This window comes from Solanum dulcamara, chromosome 4, assembly GCF_947179165.1.
Source record: "Solanum dulcamara chromosome 4, daSolDulc1.2, whole genome shotgun sequence".
Classification (NCBI taxonomy): Eukaryota; Viridiplantae; Streptophyta; class Magnoliopsida; order Solanales; family Solanaceae; genus Solanum; species Solanum dulcamara.
This window is the reverse complement of record NC_077240.1, coordinates 61,294,045-61,313,205: the sequence shown is the minus strand read 5'-3', so window position 1 is coordinate 61,313,205 and position 19,161 is coordinate 61,294,045. Positions and strand designations below refer to the sequence as shown.

Below are 19,161 nucleotides of genomic sequence, written 5' to 3'. Positions count from 1 at the left end.
CTTGACGGAGAACGTTTTCCCAGATGAGCCCAATATCTAAAGTTCTTCTGAGTTGGTCTATAGCTTTGGATTGAGCTTTGTATTTACGTCTAACAATCATTAATGGGGTTATCAGCGTTAGAGATGAAGAGCCCTGAAATGAAGACAACCATCGGATTTTGATTGGATATAAAAACAACCGGATTGACAAGGGCATATTTCAAAACAAAAAAAAGGATTATTTTTTTAGAATAAATCTTATTGTAACGAACGAATTTGAATTAGTATAAAAAGTAAAAGAGCAAATTGTCCAGCAATGCAGAGTTAAAAAACTTCTGCAGGGAATAACACAGTGAAAGCTCACTTATTTTAGAGTAGAATTAAGCTTTTAAAAGTAAAGAGTAGATTGATTGCATTTCATCGACATTGATAAATTTGATATTTCAGACATATTAAAACACCAAAAAAGTATACATCATAGTATCAAGTTTACAGCAACATCTCTATATATGAAATATTCTGGTGATTGATGTTTATTAGAGCATGGGTGCAGACGCTAGCGTCTTTCAAAAAAAAATAGCCTTCTCATTCGGCGAGAAACAATCCCCCAATAAAGTGATAAACCATAGGACCAAAGATGCTTAGACAGAGTAGGAGCCAGCAACAATATCAACCAGACTTTATTCAGATATAAATATACTCTCCCACGCAATAAGCTTAGACTTCATTTTCAGGATATGCTTCTCATGTAAATACTCTGCTAAAAACATCTGTACTATAATTTGGATTCTAATAAACTCCAACTAATAGTAGATATAACTCAAAGCCGTGCTTGTCAATAGTTCGACAGTCTTCTCATTCGGAAGAATGAAGAAATCAAATAAAATGCCACTCTTAAGCTCTGAGATTAAAGACAGATTTAAAACAGAGGAGATTAGTCAATACGAACTTAGTAAGATGTATCAAAACATATTAACAATAGAGAGAGATAGTAGTAACAAATGCTGATATAGACAAAGAACAAACTGAAATTTGGATGAATAATCCGTTTATTTAGTTTTATCTTTTTTTCCCACCTTCAGAAGAATAAACCATAGGCTTTTCTACAAGTGTTAGAATTTTCTGAAAGGTAACTATCTCAGTTTCACAGATAAATTTATATAGAATCTTTGAAAAAGATTTTCTTTTATAAAAAATAAAATACTTACTATCTTTTGGATCTGATCCTACACTGCTGCTCAAGACTTTAGTGGATCGACTCTATTACATAAGTTAATTCTAATTTTTACAAGACAACTATGCACTCACCTGCTCATGTAAGAGTGGTCAGTGGTGTTAACGATAATCTTGTCTCCTTCTACGATATGTTTCGGTACCTAGAAAAAGGGAAAGATGTTAAACAGAAAGTGAAGAACTTGCACATCTACTTCAACTCCAATTAATAGATATTGCTCGATATACATAATTCACATTTGTCATAATGAAGACTACATACTTGATCCAGCAGAAACCAAAGTATTCAGTCCAATCCAAATATTAGGCGGTACTTTTTTCAAAGGTCAGAGAGAGAGAGAGAGGTGGAAGAGACAGGAATGACACGTCCAAAATAAAGAAGATTTAACATTTGTGTTCTTTCATTTCTGTTTTCTCCTGTAGTGGCTGGTTAGACGAAGGAGCTTATGGCAACTATTGCCTTTGATACCCAATGCAACCCCCCCACCCCAGCTACAAGTCAACGGCACCCATGAAAGGGTTGGCAGCTTAAAGCTAAATTTACCTGCACAGTAAGACCATTGTCCAACAAAACCTTCTTATACCTGTCAAGAGGAAAGGTTTCAATCTATTTATCACAGAAAACAAATGAAAACAGCAAAAACTTTATCTGCACATATGTCACTTTTCAATCAGAACTCAAAATTTAGTGCTGTTAATCCAAAGGATTAATTTATGTGACAAAATTAAAGGAGTCTTTTTAGCTATATATGACAAAATAATCATAAGAAAGAAAAATGAACATACTGTGGGGTAGCTGATGCCCTCATAGGAATTTCGGATTCAGCAACAGTACATGTTACTCGTGTAGGAATTGATGCAGACATTGCTCTTTCATTATAAAGTTGTACATTGACTTTCATGTCATCTATTAAGAACATAAGATTTTATATTTTAGCACAATTCAGACATTTTATGTCACAACTAAGATGATCAATAAAAAAGAAAAATTGATTATTAACTTAGTTATTGCAGCAAGAATATTGAAGAAGAAAAACAAGCTAACTTCCTGGAAAATATGTTGGTACTTGCTAGGCAAAAGGGAAATAAAGGAACATACCCCCTACCCTCAAAAAAATTGTTAAGGAAGAAGAAAGAAAGAGATAAGAAACATTTTCACATAGAACATCAGTAGGAACTACCACAACTAGGCACAGACTTACTACAATAAGTCAGGAAAATTAAATATGTGATGACTTAATTTTTTCACAACTGGTACCACTCTTGATAAGGACTTGAGTTGAAAAGAATACTGCCAAATAGGACGATACCAATTAAAGAGCCCAAGGATAAAGGCGAAATAGTTCTATTTCATTTCTCATTCTATAAGATGAACCCAACAATTGCTTACCGCTGATAAGCATAAATGCAGAGACACAAAAACCCTTTGCGTAAGTTGTGCAATCTTCAGAAAGTTAGATAACGAGTAGGTCTCTAATCTTACCCTTCTAACCATGCCTAACATTTTTTCCCATGCCTAACAACATGATATTGGAAATACTTCCTCTACAACCAGAGTCCCTTTCTGAACATATTCATTAAAGTAGTAGAAATAGTATTATTTCAAGATGGACGCTTTTTGTCAAGACCTTTTCATTTCTTTGTGGACTGGGCATTGTAACATGGAAGCTACTAAAATAAATGCTACTAAGCCACCAATACCATACTAAAAGGTTCCCTCAAGTTCCACACGCATGGAAAAGTTGATAAGGTAATGAGGGTTGTGTTAAAGACACAATGTAAGGGTGGATGTTCAAAAGGAAGTAACAGAAAAGTACTGTATGGGAAGTAGTTCCCTTGGCACTGCTCTGGATCATATGAATGAGATATACAAGAGGATATGGGCAAGTCGAGGAGTACTTTGTACTAACTAATGAAACTTTTGTGTTCCTTGTACAGTGGGGGACAGAAAATTGTGTACTTTTTATAAAGAATAGCTTTTCTTAATATGGAAATTCTCTAATTTTGTATACATCTTGTACAGAGAATGTTTTCTCTTTCTTTTGTCTGGATAAGCAAGACAATTTTTTGAGCAAAGTATTAAAAGGGACCTCTCCATAAAGGAAGGCTAGCGTAATAGCTAAAAGAAAAGGCTATGGTGATAGACCCCAGCATGAGTATTTACAACAGGTTACAAGAAACACAGCCCCTTTCACTTTAGGAGACTGAGGAAACATCATTCACATTGCTCATTTCACACCAAAATGCCAAAAAAAAGAGATGGCTGCACTTCAATCTAAAAATGTTTGGTTTTGCTTTTGAAGATCATTAAATTCTCTCCTTCCACAGTATCCACAAATTAATGCAGGAACCGTGTCCCAATTCTTTCTTTTCTCGTGCACAGCCCTGAGATGGACTAGCCTGACATCACCTCCTCAACTGATCTTGGCAATGTCTACTTGACCTTAAGAACGTTAATATAGAACTTACATAGCTGTGATTCCAAGGGGTAAAGTATGAATAGGTGTTTTTTAAAAAAAAAAAATTGATAACCGATAAATCCCCCAGAACCAGCGACACACGGTTCAAAACTCAGGACAATAAGCTTGCTCCGTTACCCTTCACTTAATAGCAGGTTTTTGTATGTGACAGGTAGGCATGGACATTGAGCCGAGTCAAGCTCAACCGAGATTTGCCAAAGTATAATCGAGCTTGAGCCACGCCGAGCCTGAGTCGGGTCTTTAATGTTTAGTTTCACATAGTGCTACACTATTGATAAAAATTAACTTCACAATAAGTGGATTGATTAAGAAACATATAGGCATTACTATTTAAATTGGTAACTTAATTCAAATATGATTGAATTATATACATTATTAGATTAAATTAAAATGATGCTAACTTAATATTAGAACATACAACACAAATTTCAAACGGAAAAAAAAATAAAGCAACAATAAACTCAAAAAATTTGTACAATATTAATTTCCTTTCAAAATTTTGAATTCTTAAATTTAAAATGTTATATAACCTGTTCCACCCATAAGTTGTCTTAAGTAATAATTTGTATAAAAAGTTTTACATCAAATCAATTAAAGAAGTACAAAATTGTTACTCCCTCTGTTACAATTTATTTGTCTTACTTTCCGTTTTAGTCCATTTCAAAAAGAATATTTCTTTCCTTTTTTGGCACCTCTTTAATTCTAACTTTCCGCATGTCATGTTTTAGACCACAAGATTAAAGGATATTTTGGTACATTCTATATATGTTTAGTTAAAAACCACGATTCAAAAGTCTTTTTTACTTTCTTAAACTCCGTGTCAAGTCAAAACCTGGCAAACAAATTGAAACGGAGGGAGTATGATAAATAATAATTATTGAATTGACATATTTAGCACTTATAACTTGTTTGGTCAAAGCTTGTGGGAAACGAAAATTTTATTTTAGGAAGATAAGATTTTTGACTAACCTTTTAGGAAAAAAAATAATTGTTTTTTAGTAGTAGACTGAGATGGTTTGGGCATGTGAAGAGGAGAGACACAGATGACCCAGTGAGGAGGTGTGAGAGGTTGGCCATGGATGGTTACAGAAGAGGTAGGGGTAGGTCGAAGAAGTATTGGAGAGAGGTGATTAGACAGGACATGGCTCAGTTACAGCTTACCGAGGACATGACCTTAGATAGGAGGGTGTGGAGGACCCACATTAGGGTAGAAGGCTAGTACATAGTCTCATTATTCTTCCCTATTCGTAGGCGCATTAGCACATTACAATTCCTTGTGCTCTCATTTCTGCTATTTCTGTTACTATTTATTACTTTCTGTACTTTTGATTACTCTATTTTATCTGTGACGCTGTCGTTATTTATTTTTCTATAGCGCTTTGAATTTCTTAACCTTATCTGACCCCCTTTTTATGCCCTTTTTGAGCTGAGGGTCTCTCGGAAACAGTCGTCCTACCTTGGTAGGAGTAAGGTCTGCGTACACTCTACCCTCCCCAGATCCCACGTTGTGGGATTTCACTAGGTTGTTGTTGTTGTTGTTGTTGTTGTTGTAGTACTTATGACAAACGAGCACTTCTCAAAGTAAGCAAATTTTGAAAGCTTGGACAAACAGGCTATTAAATAAGCTTAAAGGATGAATTTTAGTTTCAAAGTGATCAATCATTACATAACTAAAACAAGTCAACTGAGTTGAGTCAAGCCGGCTCAATTGTGTACGAGCTTCACCGAGCCGATCTTTAACCAAAACCGAGCCGAACCAACATTGATTGAAACCAAAACGAGCCATGGAGCCGGTGTGGCTTGTTGTCTCGGCCTAGTGGCAGGGTTTGAATGGATGAGCAGGTGGTTGACATCCTCAGATTCTGCACATATGACAGTAGCATTCCCCTCTACTATAGGTTGTCTTGGAAGACAGAAATTTCAAAAGACAATCTAGCAAAAACGAGAAACTTCATACGGTCTTTGCTTCTCCAAATCTCCCTCCAAGGCCAATAAGATGTAAGCATTCTCAGAGGAAATCAAAAACTTATTGTAGGAGCTAACAGTAAAAACTCCACTTTATAACGCTTCCACTTGAGAGAATTTGGGGTGTCCATTTGTTCAATCTCCACATTGTAGTAATTATCCTGATTTTCCGCCCCACCTTCCTTTGAAGAACATCAAGTCTATAGAGAAGAATAACGAGACTATGAACTAGCCTTCTACCCTAATGTGGGTCCTCCACACCCTCCTATCTAATGTCATGTCCTCCGTAAGCTGTAACTGCGTCATGTCCTGTCTAATCACCTCTCCCCAATACTTCTTCGGCCTACCCCTACCTCTTCTGTAACCATCCATGGCCAGCCTCTCACACCTCCGCACTGGAGCATCTGTGTCTCTCCTCTTCACATGTCCATACCATCTCAGTCGCATTTCCCGCATCTTGTCTTCCACCGAGGCCACTCCTACCTTGTCCCGAATAGCCTCATTTCTAATCCTGTCGCTCCTGGTGTGCCCACACATCCATCTCAGCATTCTCATCTCAGCAACTTTCATCTTTTGAATGTGAGAAGTCTTAACTGGCCAACACTCCGCCCCATACAGCATAGCCGGTCTAACCACCACTTTGTAGAACTTGCCCTTAAGTTTTGGTGGCACATTCTTGTCACATAGCACTCCGGAAGCGAGCCTCCATTTCATCCACCCTACCCCAATACGATGTGTGACATCATCGTCAATCTCCCCGCTGCCTTGCATGATAGACCCAAGATACTTGCAACTACTTCTCTTTTGGATGGCTTGAGCACCAAGCATAACTACAGCGCCAACCTCCTGAGGTGTCTCACTGAACTTGCACTCTAAGTACTCTGTCTTTGTCCTACTCAACTTAAACCCTTTAGACTCCAAGGTATGTCTCCAATCCTCCAGCTTAGCGTTAACTCCGCGGCGAGTCTCATCGATCAGGACTATGTCATCCGCGAAAAGCATACACTATGGTACCTCATCTTGAATTTGTCGCGTCAATCCATCTATCACCAAGGCAAATAAAAAAGGACTAAGAGTTGATCCTTGGTGCAACCCCATCACCACTGGAAAGTGCTCTGAGTCCCCTCCTACTGTCCTTACCCTGGTTTTGGCTCCCTCGTACATGTCCTTGATCACCCTAATGTATGCCACAGGTACACCTTTAGCCTCCAAACATGTCCATAGTATTTCTCTTGGGACTTTATCATAAGCCTTTTCTAAGTCGATGAATACCATATGCAAGTCCCTCTTCCTCTTCCTATGCTGCTCCACCAGTCTCCTCATAAGATGGATGGCTTTTGTAGTTGAGCGTCCCGGCATAAATCCAAACTGGTTCTCTGAAATAGACACGTGTCTCCTCACCCTAATCTCTACCACTCTTTCCCACAGTTTCATAGTATGGCTTAGTAGCTTAATACCTCTATAGTTGTTGCAACTCTGGATATCCCCTTTGTTTTTGTATAGAGGGACCATTACGCTCGACCTCCATTCTTCGGGCATCGTTGCTGTTTTAAAGATGACATTAAATAACCTAGTCAACCACTCCAAACCTACCGAGCTCATGCTCTTCCAAAATTCCCCAGGAATCTCGTCAGGTCCGGTTGCTCTTCCCCAGCGCATCCTACGAACGACACTCTTAACCTCCTCGACCTTAATACTCCTACAATACCCAAAATCGCGACGCCTCCCTGTATGTTCTAAATCTCCCAACACAAAGTCTCTGTCCCCTTCCTCATTCAAGAGTTTATGGAAATAGGACTGCCATCTTTGTTTAATGAGGGTCTCGTCTATCAATACTTTTCCATGCTCGTCCTTAATGCACTTCTCTTGGTCCACATCGCGTGCCCTTCTCTCCCGCGCCCTGGCTAGCCTGAACAATTTTCTATCCCCACCTTTCTCTTCTAGTTCAGCATAAAGGCGTTCAAAAGCTATTGTTTTTGCCATCGAAACCGCCGACTTCGCCTCCTTTCTTGCTATCTTATAAAGTTCCCTATTCGTCCACTTCTCCACCTCATCTGTGCTTTCTATCAACTTTGCGTACGCCATCTTCTTTGCTTCCACCTTTTCTTGCACTTCTCCATTCCACCACCAGTCTCCTCGATGCCGACTACGACTACCAGTCGAGACTCCCAACACTTCCCTTGCCACAGTCCTAATACAACTAGCCGTCCTATCCCACATACTGGTCGCATCCCCATTACTATCCCAGGCCCCCATGACCTTCAACTTCTCTCCCATCTCCAGGGCATTTGCAGTGGTCAAACTCCTCCATCTGATCCTAGATCGATCATCCCCGACCCTCTTATTCCTCATCATCTTGATCCCTAAATCCATCACCAAAAGCTTATGTCGGGTTGTAAGGTTGTCTATCGGAATAACCTTACAGTCTTTGCACAGACCTCTATCGACCTTCCTCAGGAGTAAAAAGTCTATCTGAGTCTTAGCCACCGAACTATGGAATGTTACCAAGTGGTCTTCCTTCTTTGGGAAACTCGAATTGGCTATGACCAACCCAAAAGCTCTTGCGAATTCCAAAAGTGAAAGGCCTCCTCCATTTCTGACCCCGTAGCCAAAGCCTCCATGCACATCATCATACCCTCCTGAAATAAACCCGATGTGCCCATTGAAATCCCCTCCCACGAAAAGCTTCTCAGTAGGTGGTATACCTCCCACTAACTCGTCCAAATCCTCCCAAAAGCGCCTCTTATCCTCCTCTCTTAAGCCCGCTTGTGGCGCATAAGCACTAATAATGTTGAATATGCTCCCTTCAACGACCACCTTAATCGACATCATCCTATCGTTGACTCTCCTAACCTCCACTACCTGATCCCTTAGATCATTGTCTACTAAAATGCCTACCCCATTCCTATATTTTGATCTACCTGAAAACCAAAGCTTATACTCGTCTACCTCCCTAGCTTTAGAACCTACCCATTTGGTCTCTTGGACACAAGCTATATTAATCTTTCTCTTCTTTAGAATCTTAACTAGCTCTATGGATTTGCCCGTTAACGTTCCAATGTTCCAAGAACCAACTCTCAGTCTAGACGCTCCTTTAACCCACTTATCCCTCCTTACCCTTGTCCCCGACCCCGTCCCTGAATGAGAACATGACCTTAGTCTACCATAACTATCTAAAGCCACGAAAATAAGTAGAAATTAATAAATTATTCAAAAATCTAAAGTTAGCAAATTGCAACGATAAGTGTATGAACAAAAATATGGGTAAACCGGAGGTACCAACTCCAGTTGAAAAGAACCTGATTCACGCCGGAAATATTGTTCACATCGGAAACACTGTTCACGCCGGAAACACTGTTCACGCCGGAAAAATGGAAAACCGCGAGACGACGCCGGAAATCAATAGATCTAGGCCAAATCTGAACAGATCTGGAGGTATTCGTTGGAAAACAAGCAAAAGGAAAGAAAAAGAAAAAGAAAGAAGAAGAAGTAGTAGTTCCGGATCCGGATCTGAAAGTTCTATCATCAAAAAATACCAAGACATTTTCTGAGGAAAGGTTGAAAAACCTGGTTCATCAAGACCTGGAATGTTGCAGGAGCATTGGTTAACCTAAAAGGCGTGACCTTAAATTCATAGTGGCCCATATGAGTTCTAAAGGCAGTTTTATGGATATCATCAACCTTCATCCTAATCTGATGCTAACCAGCTCTAAGGTCCACCTTGGAGAAGATCACAGAACCATGCAATTCATCCAGTAGATCATCTACTATAGGTATAGGATATTTGTCCTTTATAGTGATGTCATTTAGTCCCCTATAGTCTACACAGAATCTCCAGGAACCATCCTTTTTCTTGACTAAAAGAGTTGGTGATGAAAATGGAGATTGGCTAGGTTTGACAATGCCCTAATTAAGCATTTCAGTAACTTGTTTCTCCAACTCATTTTTCTGGTAATAGTTGTACCTATAGGGCATCAAGCTTACTGGTACCACCTGGTTTGAGGGGAATGCCATGATCAAGTGACCTGATAGGAGGCAGTGACTTTGGCTCCTCAAAACACTCCTAAATAGTTGTCTAGAACTTCTTGAATAGTCCTATCCACCGCTTCTTGATCACCTTGGACCTCTGTGCTTAGCATGAACAAATGAGCAACTAGAGTGTGACCCTTCTTCAAAATTTTGTTCATGGCACCACTATGTATCATATTCAACCTACCTTTTTCAATAAAGCCCTTCAGTACCAAATTGTTGCCCTTCTTGCCAATAGTGACACACTTCTTTTCATGATCAAATTTGGTTGGGTTGTACTTCTTCATCCAGTCATTCCCCAACACAAGGTCACATCCACCTAGAGGAATGATAAGTAGATCCTCTTGGAAGGACCTCCCTTGCATTTTCCACCTAAACTCTATGCAATGAGATGTGCAAATGACATAGTTACCATCAGCTACAGTGACTCTTACTGGTGCACAATAACTAGCCTTATAACATGCTCCAATGACTGTGTTGATCAATAAGGCTGTGAGTGCTTCCAGAATCAATCAACAGGGTAAGGCTCCTATTTTTCACAGTACCACTCACCAGTATAGTATTGAACCCTTGATTAGTCCCTGATAATGCATCCAAACAAACTGCTTCTTGCACTTACTGTTCTATTTCCCCTTCGATACTTAGGTTGATATAGGAGGGGTCGTCTACCTCAGCAGATACTCCTTCAGCAGTCTCCACCTCTCCCACTAAGCAATTCAATTGCTTTGGTCTACACTAATGACCTACAGTGTACTTCTCCACATCTAAAATATAAATTGCTCTTCCTGTACTCATCTAAGTTAAGTGGACTCTTCACTTTCGATGCCGTACCCGTGTCAAATTCTCCAAAAATACACAACTTTTGCAGAATCCGACATGCACCCGTTGACATTTATGAAGAGTCCGAGCAACATAGGTACTCATAAACTTCAGGGGTGGTTTAAAAGCATTAGGTCAACTGGTCGAGCTTCCCAAGGCCTTAGGAATAGAATTGTGGCTCATAACAGTAGTAGGCTTAGTGGTAACCTTGTTTCTCCTTTGAACAGCTTCAATTGCCTTCTCTTGCATTCTAGCTTTCTCGATTGCCAACTTAAGAGTAGCAAGCTTGAACATCTTTACAGCAAACCTAATCTCCTCCTTTAATGCTCCTACCAAACTAGGCATGAAGTGTGCATCATTGAGGCGTGGATTCCTCATAAGCATTTGGGCTTTGACTTCCTCAAATTTTCCCAGAAATTCATCCACTAATCCTGTTTGAACCAGCCTGTTAAATTGTTCTACAATGTCATCCAGTAACTCATCTTCAAACCTACTAATCAACTCTTCCTTGAAATCCACCCAGTTAACCACTCATATACTCAGTACTAGAGAGTGATACCAGGTCTCTACTAACCCACTCAAATACAAAGTTGCTGCTCCTGCGTTCTATACAAGTTGAAATATCTCTCGCACTTGCGCAGCCAGACTTTAGGGTCATTACCTTCAAAACTAGGTAACTGCCACTTGGGAGGGGGAATGGGCACCATCTGTAGCCTACTTGGCCTTTGTTCCTGAGCCGGATTAGGAAGTATTCCGTTTCCTTGTTGGTGTTCACCATTCGCTCGATTAGGTACTCTCTCGAGGGTTGTTAGTCGATCTAAGATTAACTCCAACATTCCTTGGATCCCTGTATGCGTATTTCGAATCTCTTGTTGATTAGCCAGTACCTCAGTTAAGACCTCATCATGTCTAGTCAGTTTTTCCTCCATCACTCTGGATCTGGTTCCATCCATTCTCTACCACACAGATCGCACGGATGTTGCTCTGATACCAATGATTATAATCTCAATTGTGATCTGACTGTAATTCACAAATAAGTATAAAAACACTGATTTTGGGACAATTTTCTGATTATATTCAAATAGGGAAATTGGATATTGAATAAAAGGAAATGAAAAACTGAATTAATCTACGATAACTAGGATAAGTGAACGTCCATGATGAGTCTCGAATCTGTAGAAAGAAAGAAGAAGAAGATCTGGATTTAGAAGAAGGAAGAAGAAGAGAAGAGAGAAAGAACACGAAGAGGGGAAAGAATTACCAGAATATCGTTGATTGATTACTTCCTTAGGTTGTTATATAACTACCTCAGTTGACTAGACTCGATTACTCCTCCGCAATTCGACTGCGATTCTCATTACCCGTAATTCCTTTATTTATCTATATACTTCTACTGAGCAGGATCATTACACTTAATTGCTTATTCCTATTCAATATAAATTACTTAATTGCTTTTAATATTTGTTATTTACTTTATTGTTTTTCACTATTGGTATTTATCTAATTTAAATGTGACATTTAGATAGTTGTTTATTTTAATAGGTATAATAAATATTAGCTCACTAAACATTTTTGAAATTAAGAAATAAGAATTTGCTCATTAAACACTTTTGCAATCTCTACATAACTAAACCCTGCATAACTAATACCTGCATAACGCAACCCTACATAACTAATACATGCATAACTCTAACCAATAAGCAAACGGCTCCTAAGAGTATAAAGAAGTGGAGTGTCATCCCAACAAACTGATCCACCTGAGCCTCGGTATTTAGATTTATGCAATAGAGTACTGGGAACAGGTTCTCGATAGGCGTATCAGCCATCACGCCAAACCCTAGTTTAGCTTGATTTCTTTCTGCTAATTCCTTCCACAAACTTCTAATCTGATGCCATAAACCCACCCATAGTTCATGTTTATATGGGAGATGCAGCATCCATTCTTTTAGTGCAATATCTTTCCTTTAACACTTCTGTCCATAGAACCCCATGAAATTGATCACATCTCCTTAACCATTTGCACAACAGGCTTTTATTATGCCCTTTTACCTTACCTTATCAGAAAGAAGATCAGGCTTTTTTTATGCCCTTTTAGATCCTTCACTCTCATTCCTCCTTCTCATAGTCCATAAACTATTTACATTATCATATAAAAAGGGCTTTCAGAAAATCAATTGACGCATTATATATGTCCAAGCTTAATAATTACCTACTTGAAATTCAATGATTCCAATTCCCAACGAATATGATGTTTTTATGTACAAATCAAATGCAATCTGGATGAATTTTCTCTATTGTAACAGTTTTGTAGTGGAAAAGTAGCACAACGGATAAGCATCTCATGTAGGTGACATGGGCATTCCCTATTCGAAATTTCAAAAGCTAAATCCCCATCTTCCTTAGCAAAATTATGCTTCCCCAGACAGAGTACCATATTTCAAAAGGCTTTCATGACTTTTATCTTTAAATAATACATGGACTTGATTGACAATTTTCCATGCTAAGATTTAATTGTTGAAAGGATCTTACAAGTTTTGGATACACACATAAGTAACTGCATAGCATAATATTAAAGCATATCACAAATGTGTAAAATAAGTAAATAAAATCAGAAAGTAGATGGTAACACATAAGAATACCTTGAAGGAAGACATGACATTCACCAAACAAGTGTTTTGGTACATCTAGTTGCTCATAGGTCTCAGGCCTGCATAGGATTGAAAAATTTGAAGAATGGACTGAGATATAGCTTTACACATATACATGTGTCTGAACATGTCTATGTACAGAAATCATTCAAAATCAGGGACATGCACACTTAAACTCACTCCATTAGCACAATGTTTCCAGTTTCCTCATCTGTATAAAGGTACGTGTAACTCTTTTCTGCAACAAATACTCCTGCACATCCAAGACCAATAATGTCAAGAGAAACAGACCACTCATCTATAGCAAAGACTTAGATGTAGTTTAGATGACTATATAACCTATTAGAAAAGTGAGCTCATGCAACTTCAGTTGTCGTCTTCGATAAATGATTTTACAAGGAAGTTTTTCTGGTTTACAAGATTGGTCCCATTCTTTAAGTGACTTAACTTCTTGGTACGCAAAAAAGAAACCAGATAGTACATACCACACGGATCCTATTATCCTACATTCCAAATTAATATGTATGTGCTCTTACAATGTCCCATAATGAAACTTTTGAGAAAATGTTTTTAATCTAAAAAAAAAGTTGAATGTATGATATGACATATTCGTGATAACCACATTTATAATCTGCTAAATACAAGTTGTCAAACAGTACTGTCGAATTAGGGTCTGTTTGGATGCGCTTATAGTTTTTTGGCTTATAAGCCATAAGTTGGGAATTCGAACTTATGACTTTTGGCTTAAACACAAGTGCTTAAAAGCACTTTTTTATTTACTCAAACACTACAAAACTGCTTTAAAACTACTCATTTTGTCTTGAAAACACTTAAAATAAGTCGATCCAAACAGGCTCTTAATTTACTGCAAAAGCACTTAACTTCTAGTGTGTATCTCTCAAGGGAAGAAAATGTGTAACCCTCCAATTCTACAAACACCAATAACATACCCAGTGTAATCCCACAAGTGAGTCGAGGAGAGTGGGTGTATGCAGACCTTACCGCTATCTTTGTGGGTAGACAAGTTGTTTTTGATAGACCCTCATCTTAAGAAAAATCATGTTTTAGAACATGTTCGCAAAAAATGTACGAGTAAAAAGCTACAATGAAATACTAAAGAAAGAAAAGTATTGACAGTATTAATAGTACTGATACCCAAGGAAAAAGGAACAAAACAACGAAATAAACATGAAGAATAAACTAATGCTAGCATTTTAATAATAATAATAACAAATAATAATAGTAAGGGAGCCGAAAGTTGCTCCAGACTAGGAACCTACTCTACTACTAGAAAAAGAGAAATTGTTGGACTACCTACTAATTGTCTACCATAATCCTCGACCTCCATGTTCTCCTATCTAGGATCATGTCCTCGGTGAGCTGAAGTTGTGTCATATCATGTCTAGTCACCTCTCCCCAATTCTTCCTCGATATACATCAGACCTATCACTGTCAGCCTCTCACACCTTCTCACGGGGGCATATGTGCTCCTCTTCTTCACATGCCCGAATCATCTTAGTCTCATTTCCCACATTATATCCTTTATGGAGGCTACTCCCACCTTACCCCGTATATCTTCGTTCCTAGTCTTATCTCTTCTAGTATCCTAACACATCTATATAAGCATCCTTATTTTTGTTCCCTCCATTTTTAAAATGAGAGAATTCTTGATTGGCCAATATTCCACCCTATACAACATAGTCGAACTAACAATCATTTTTTAGAACTTATCTTTAAGTCTTGGTGACACATTCTTATTGCATAAGAAAACAGATGTGAGTCTCCATTTCATCCAGCCCAATCTAATATGAAGTGAGATATCCTCGTAGATCTCCCCATTCCTTGTATTATAGACCCAAGATATTTGAATCATATAGTTTGTTTGGTCAACCTTCTAAAACCAACTTATTTTGAAAAGTGTTTTTCAAAAAGATATTTCTAGTGAAAAGTAATTTGTGTTTGGCTAATTAATTTTAAAAACACTTTGAGCAACAATAAGTGTTTGACCAAGCTTTTAAAAAGTGATTCTAAGTGTCAAAAGTGTTGTTAAAAAAAGTACTTTCAGGGAAAAGCTACCTTTATAGCTTTTGAAAAAACACTTTATGCTACTTTCCAAAAGCACTTATTTTCTCCTAAAAGCTTGGTCAAACACCTCACTATTTAAAACTGAGTACTTTTGAAAGAAGAAAGCACTTTTGGCCTCCCAAAAACTTGGCCAAATAGGCTATTACACTCTTGGGGATGACTTGTGCATCAATCCTCACTTCCCTATCCGCCGCCTGTGACGCATCACTAAACTTGCACTTCATTTAGTCTGTTTTAGTCTTGCTCAGCTTGAAGCCTTCAGACTATAGGGTCTGTTGCCAAATCTCCAGTCTATCGTTAAATCCACCACATGTCTCGTCGATCAATACTATGTCGTCCACAAATATCATACACCATGGTAACCCTCCAATTCTATAGCCCAAACAAACATTGCAAGCTTAACACTGGAATTGGTCAAATTATTTCCTTCATTGAGCATAAGTTCACATAATAAAATGCATAACCCTTGAATTACATGACACGATTTCCTTGTAAAAAAGATACGTAATATTTTGCACGAGATGAGTTACACAACGAATATGATGGACGAGTTTCTACAACTAGAGATGTGGAAATGCATACTTTCAACAGTTTCATCCGTACGAAATCTTTCATTGGACTTGCTTCCACTATCAACATCACGGAGCTCCACCTAAAATGTTTGGCAAAAGACAAAGTTAAGGAAATAATAAGATGATTAATAGATTCTGGTCAAAGAAAAGAGAGGGAAAAAAAAGTAAGACATTACAACAATAGCTATTGTCTTCAATGATTAGCAAATGTTAGGAAGTTCAGAATCATAGGTAAGCAACTTAGATGAAGTTTCAGAACGACAAAGAACAAGAAATAAAATCCCAACTGAATAGTAATTCTATAAATCCACAGTTGTATCAGGATTTTGATGACTTCAACAATCAGAACCAAAGTATTGTTATCAAACAGGAGTATTCATCTTTCACATTTGAGGTTAACTATAAAACAGGGGAAGCGACTAGGCTTCTGGCTGTTTTTTTCAAATAAGGTGAGGATACTGAGCTTATGGCTGTTCTTTTATAAGGTAGGGATACCGAGCTACTGGCTGTTGTTTTTATAAGGTAAGGTTACTAAGCTTTTGGCTGTTGTGGACAACTGATTCTAAGATTAATGTCAGTGAAATACTAAAACTTCTTTTTCTATGGATTCGTTTTTTGATTGCATAATAGAGATACTAAAACTTCTGTTATTATTCTCAAGCAGATAGGCAAATTCACCATCCTGAAGACCAGTAACGCTGAATACTGGAAGCTTACAGCTGAAGAGAAGTCAGCAAGCCACATCCAATAGAGTTGGACTAGATGATAGGCTATTTGGGATTTGCAGATGGTATGCTGCTGACTAGGGTTTTTACAACATCAAATTCAAAATGATTCAACATGTGTGACTGGACAAGTTTGATCCACAATCACTTTTAGTTTACATTTTTTGGACTAGTGGAGTTCCCCAAAATATAATGCATAAACGATATTGTGAGAAACCAGAATCATAAGTTTCTGCCACGATGAAGATATTGTAAAGACTTTAAGAAAGTACCGCAGCGTCAAACATTAATCCATGATAAATTATTTTCTACAGTTCAAGGAAATTAACTAGTGGCTTAAGATCGGGAAGAAAAAAATGCATATGCCATGAACCTAAATTTCAAAGAAGGTAGACACAGATAGCCTTCAAACAGCATAACCAACAGAATGTGGTTAAAACTAAGTTGCCACCGGACATCACAAAATTGGACAACTCTAGGAAATAAAAAAAGTGACCTACAAGAAAATCTTCCATACCCTGCAGGCCTAAAGATGCCTTCAAATGCTAGGTGCTTAGCAGGAAACTGGAAACAACAAATGAATCCAGGTTAGCACCTGCATTTGGTTCTAAGTTCTAACCTAGACAAAAAATGTCCAATATCCACATCAACTTGTGGTTCGAGCTCAGTTAGAGATTGCTCACTGCAATCAGTGTTGTCCACATGGATGGATCATGGAAGCAAAGACAACATAGTCACAGTTGTGAAAGGTAAATATGAGTGAAGATGTACTTTACAATGGGAAGAAGCTAAAATAGAGGATGCCAAATGCTCATCTGATACTATTTGCACTCTTTTTTTTGTTGAAATTAAAAGGAAATTAATTATAGTATTTGCACACTTATGTAAATGAGTAACTAATCTTATGTGATTATTTGCTTAAGATCCTATACTTATAAAAAATTCATATGTGATTACATAGTGCCATAATCACATAAGATTAGTGATCTTAAGGTGTAATTTCAAGTTCTTGTATTTCGCAAAATAGTACAAGAAATGAAGCTATTAAATTAGAGAAAGAATCACAACAATAAGAAGAGTGACATAATTTGCATAAGATTGAATAACAACCTGTATAATAGCTCCTCCTCTTCCTTGGGTTGTGTGTTGTGCCTTTATCACCTAATCAATATTTAATTTCAGGAAAACAATTCTCCTTTCACTACAAGAAAGCAAAATTGCATAAAAGGAAGGAGAGAGAAAAAACAGTAATATGCATAAACTAACCTGATAAATCCTTCCTGGTGAAATCAATTGTCAAAAGAACACAACATCATTATTTGTCTATGCGTACATAGACATATACAGAACCATAGATCAGAAATGTGGGCAAGCTAACCTTTTTTTTCAATCATGTTTCCTGGCTTCAACTACACCAAAATAATATGAAGGTGAGCACTTTACTAATGAGAAAACAGAAGTTACATAAACTTCTATGCTAGCCAGCTCGTAATTAGCTTCATTCAAGCTTAATGAAGGCTAAGCACACAGTAGAATAAATTAGTAGGCATTTGGACATAGATTCCAAATATTGTTCACTTTATTTTGGAATTTATGGAGTTGTATTTGGTTATAGTTTTTGCAAAGACTATAGAATAATGTTCATGCTTGAATGTACTTAACTACAACTTCAAAAGTAAAAATGAGTTGGAAAACAGGTTATAAGTTGTTTTCCAAGCTTGAAATACAATTCCAACTTGGATTTGAAATTTTCACAGACAAACAACAATGTTCAAATAAAACTTTTATGGCCAAATGGGTAATCAATCTACATGTCAATCCCAATTTGGTTGAGATGAGCGATATGAATTCCGATATACTCCACTTTTTTTTTATCGGCCTAATCAGTAAAGTTACTGATAGGATGAACTAATTAATACAAGCAGCACAGGTATTATACTCGTATGAAAAGGAGTAAAATTGAAAATTGGTGACACTATGAACAACCGTTACTGGTAAATACCAATCGCTAAAACACTAATATCAAAGTTATACAGAGGATAACTTACATCTGCACCGCGAGATTTGGCACCGCGGAGTTGAGTGGCGGACCAAGGCGAAGCAAAGAGAGAATCCCGAGATCCGCGATACGCCGAGGGAAGCCACTGTTTGGATTGACTGCAAGTGGAAAGAGCTCTTGATATCTTTGTGGAAGCGCATGCTGAAGAAGAAGACGAAGAAGAAGCAGTAGCTCCCCAGAGAGCTCGGGATAGTCTGTTCATAAGAACTCGCATCTTTTTTCTGATAAAGAAGACGGCTTTGGCAAACGGGAAGTTGAAGATTTATAAGTACCTTTTTTTGGTAATAAGGTTTATACTTATCGAAATGAGAAATTATTTTTTATATGGAAATTAAAATACTTTCGCTTCGGGAATAAATATTATATGATCAAAATTATTTATGATTTCATTTAAATTGAATAAATGAACAAAGCATGATAAATTTGGAAAGTGATAAATAATTAATTTAAAATAAAAAAGAACATTAAAACGTTCTCAGATTTTTTTAAATAATAAAAATGAATGTTATTATATTGATACAATAATTGAATTCAATATTTTAAAAACGTGTAAATTTAATGGATTTA

At 37.6% G+C, this 19,161-nt stretch overlaps 1 protein-coding gene across 2 annotated transcripts; it reads right to left on the bottom strand.

Annotated features, from left to right (window-relative positions):
- Positions 1–361: 361 nt before the first annotated feature.
- LOC129887473 (uncharacterized) lies at positions 362–18,860 on the bottom strand. 2 transcript variants are annotated; one of them, XM_055962583.1, is made up of 11 exons: positions 18,584–18,859; positions 17,914–17,944; positions 17,802–17,815; positions 17,646–17,696; positions 15,821–15,890; positions 13,334–13,406; positions 13,145–13,212; positions 1,999–2,119; positions 1,757–1,796; positions 1,288–1,355; positions 362–880 (listed from the first exon to the last, which is right to left on the bottom strand). In XM_055962583.1, exons 1-11 carry the CDS (start codon positions 18,806–18,808, stop codon positions 874–876), a joined length of 768 nt encoding a protein of 255 aa, XP_055818558.1. In that variant the 5' UTR covers positions 18,809–18,859; the 3' UTR covers positions 362–873. The 2 variants fall into 2 exon arrangements, with proteins under 2 accessions (XP_055818558.1, XP_055818559.1); XM_055962584.1 differs by lacking the exon at positions 362–880 and having other exon boundaries at positions 1,284–1,355; positions 18,584–18,860.
- Positions 18,861–19,161: the final 301 nt, after the last annotated feature.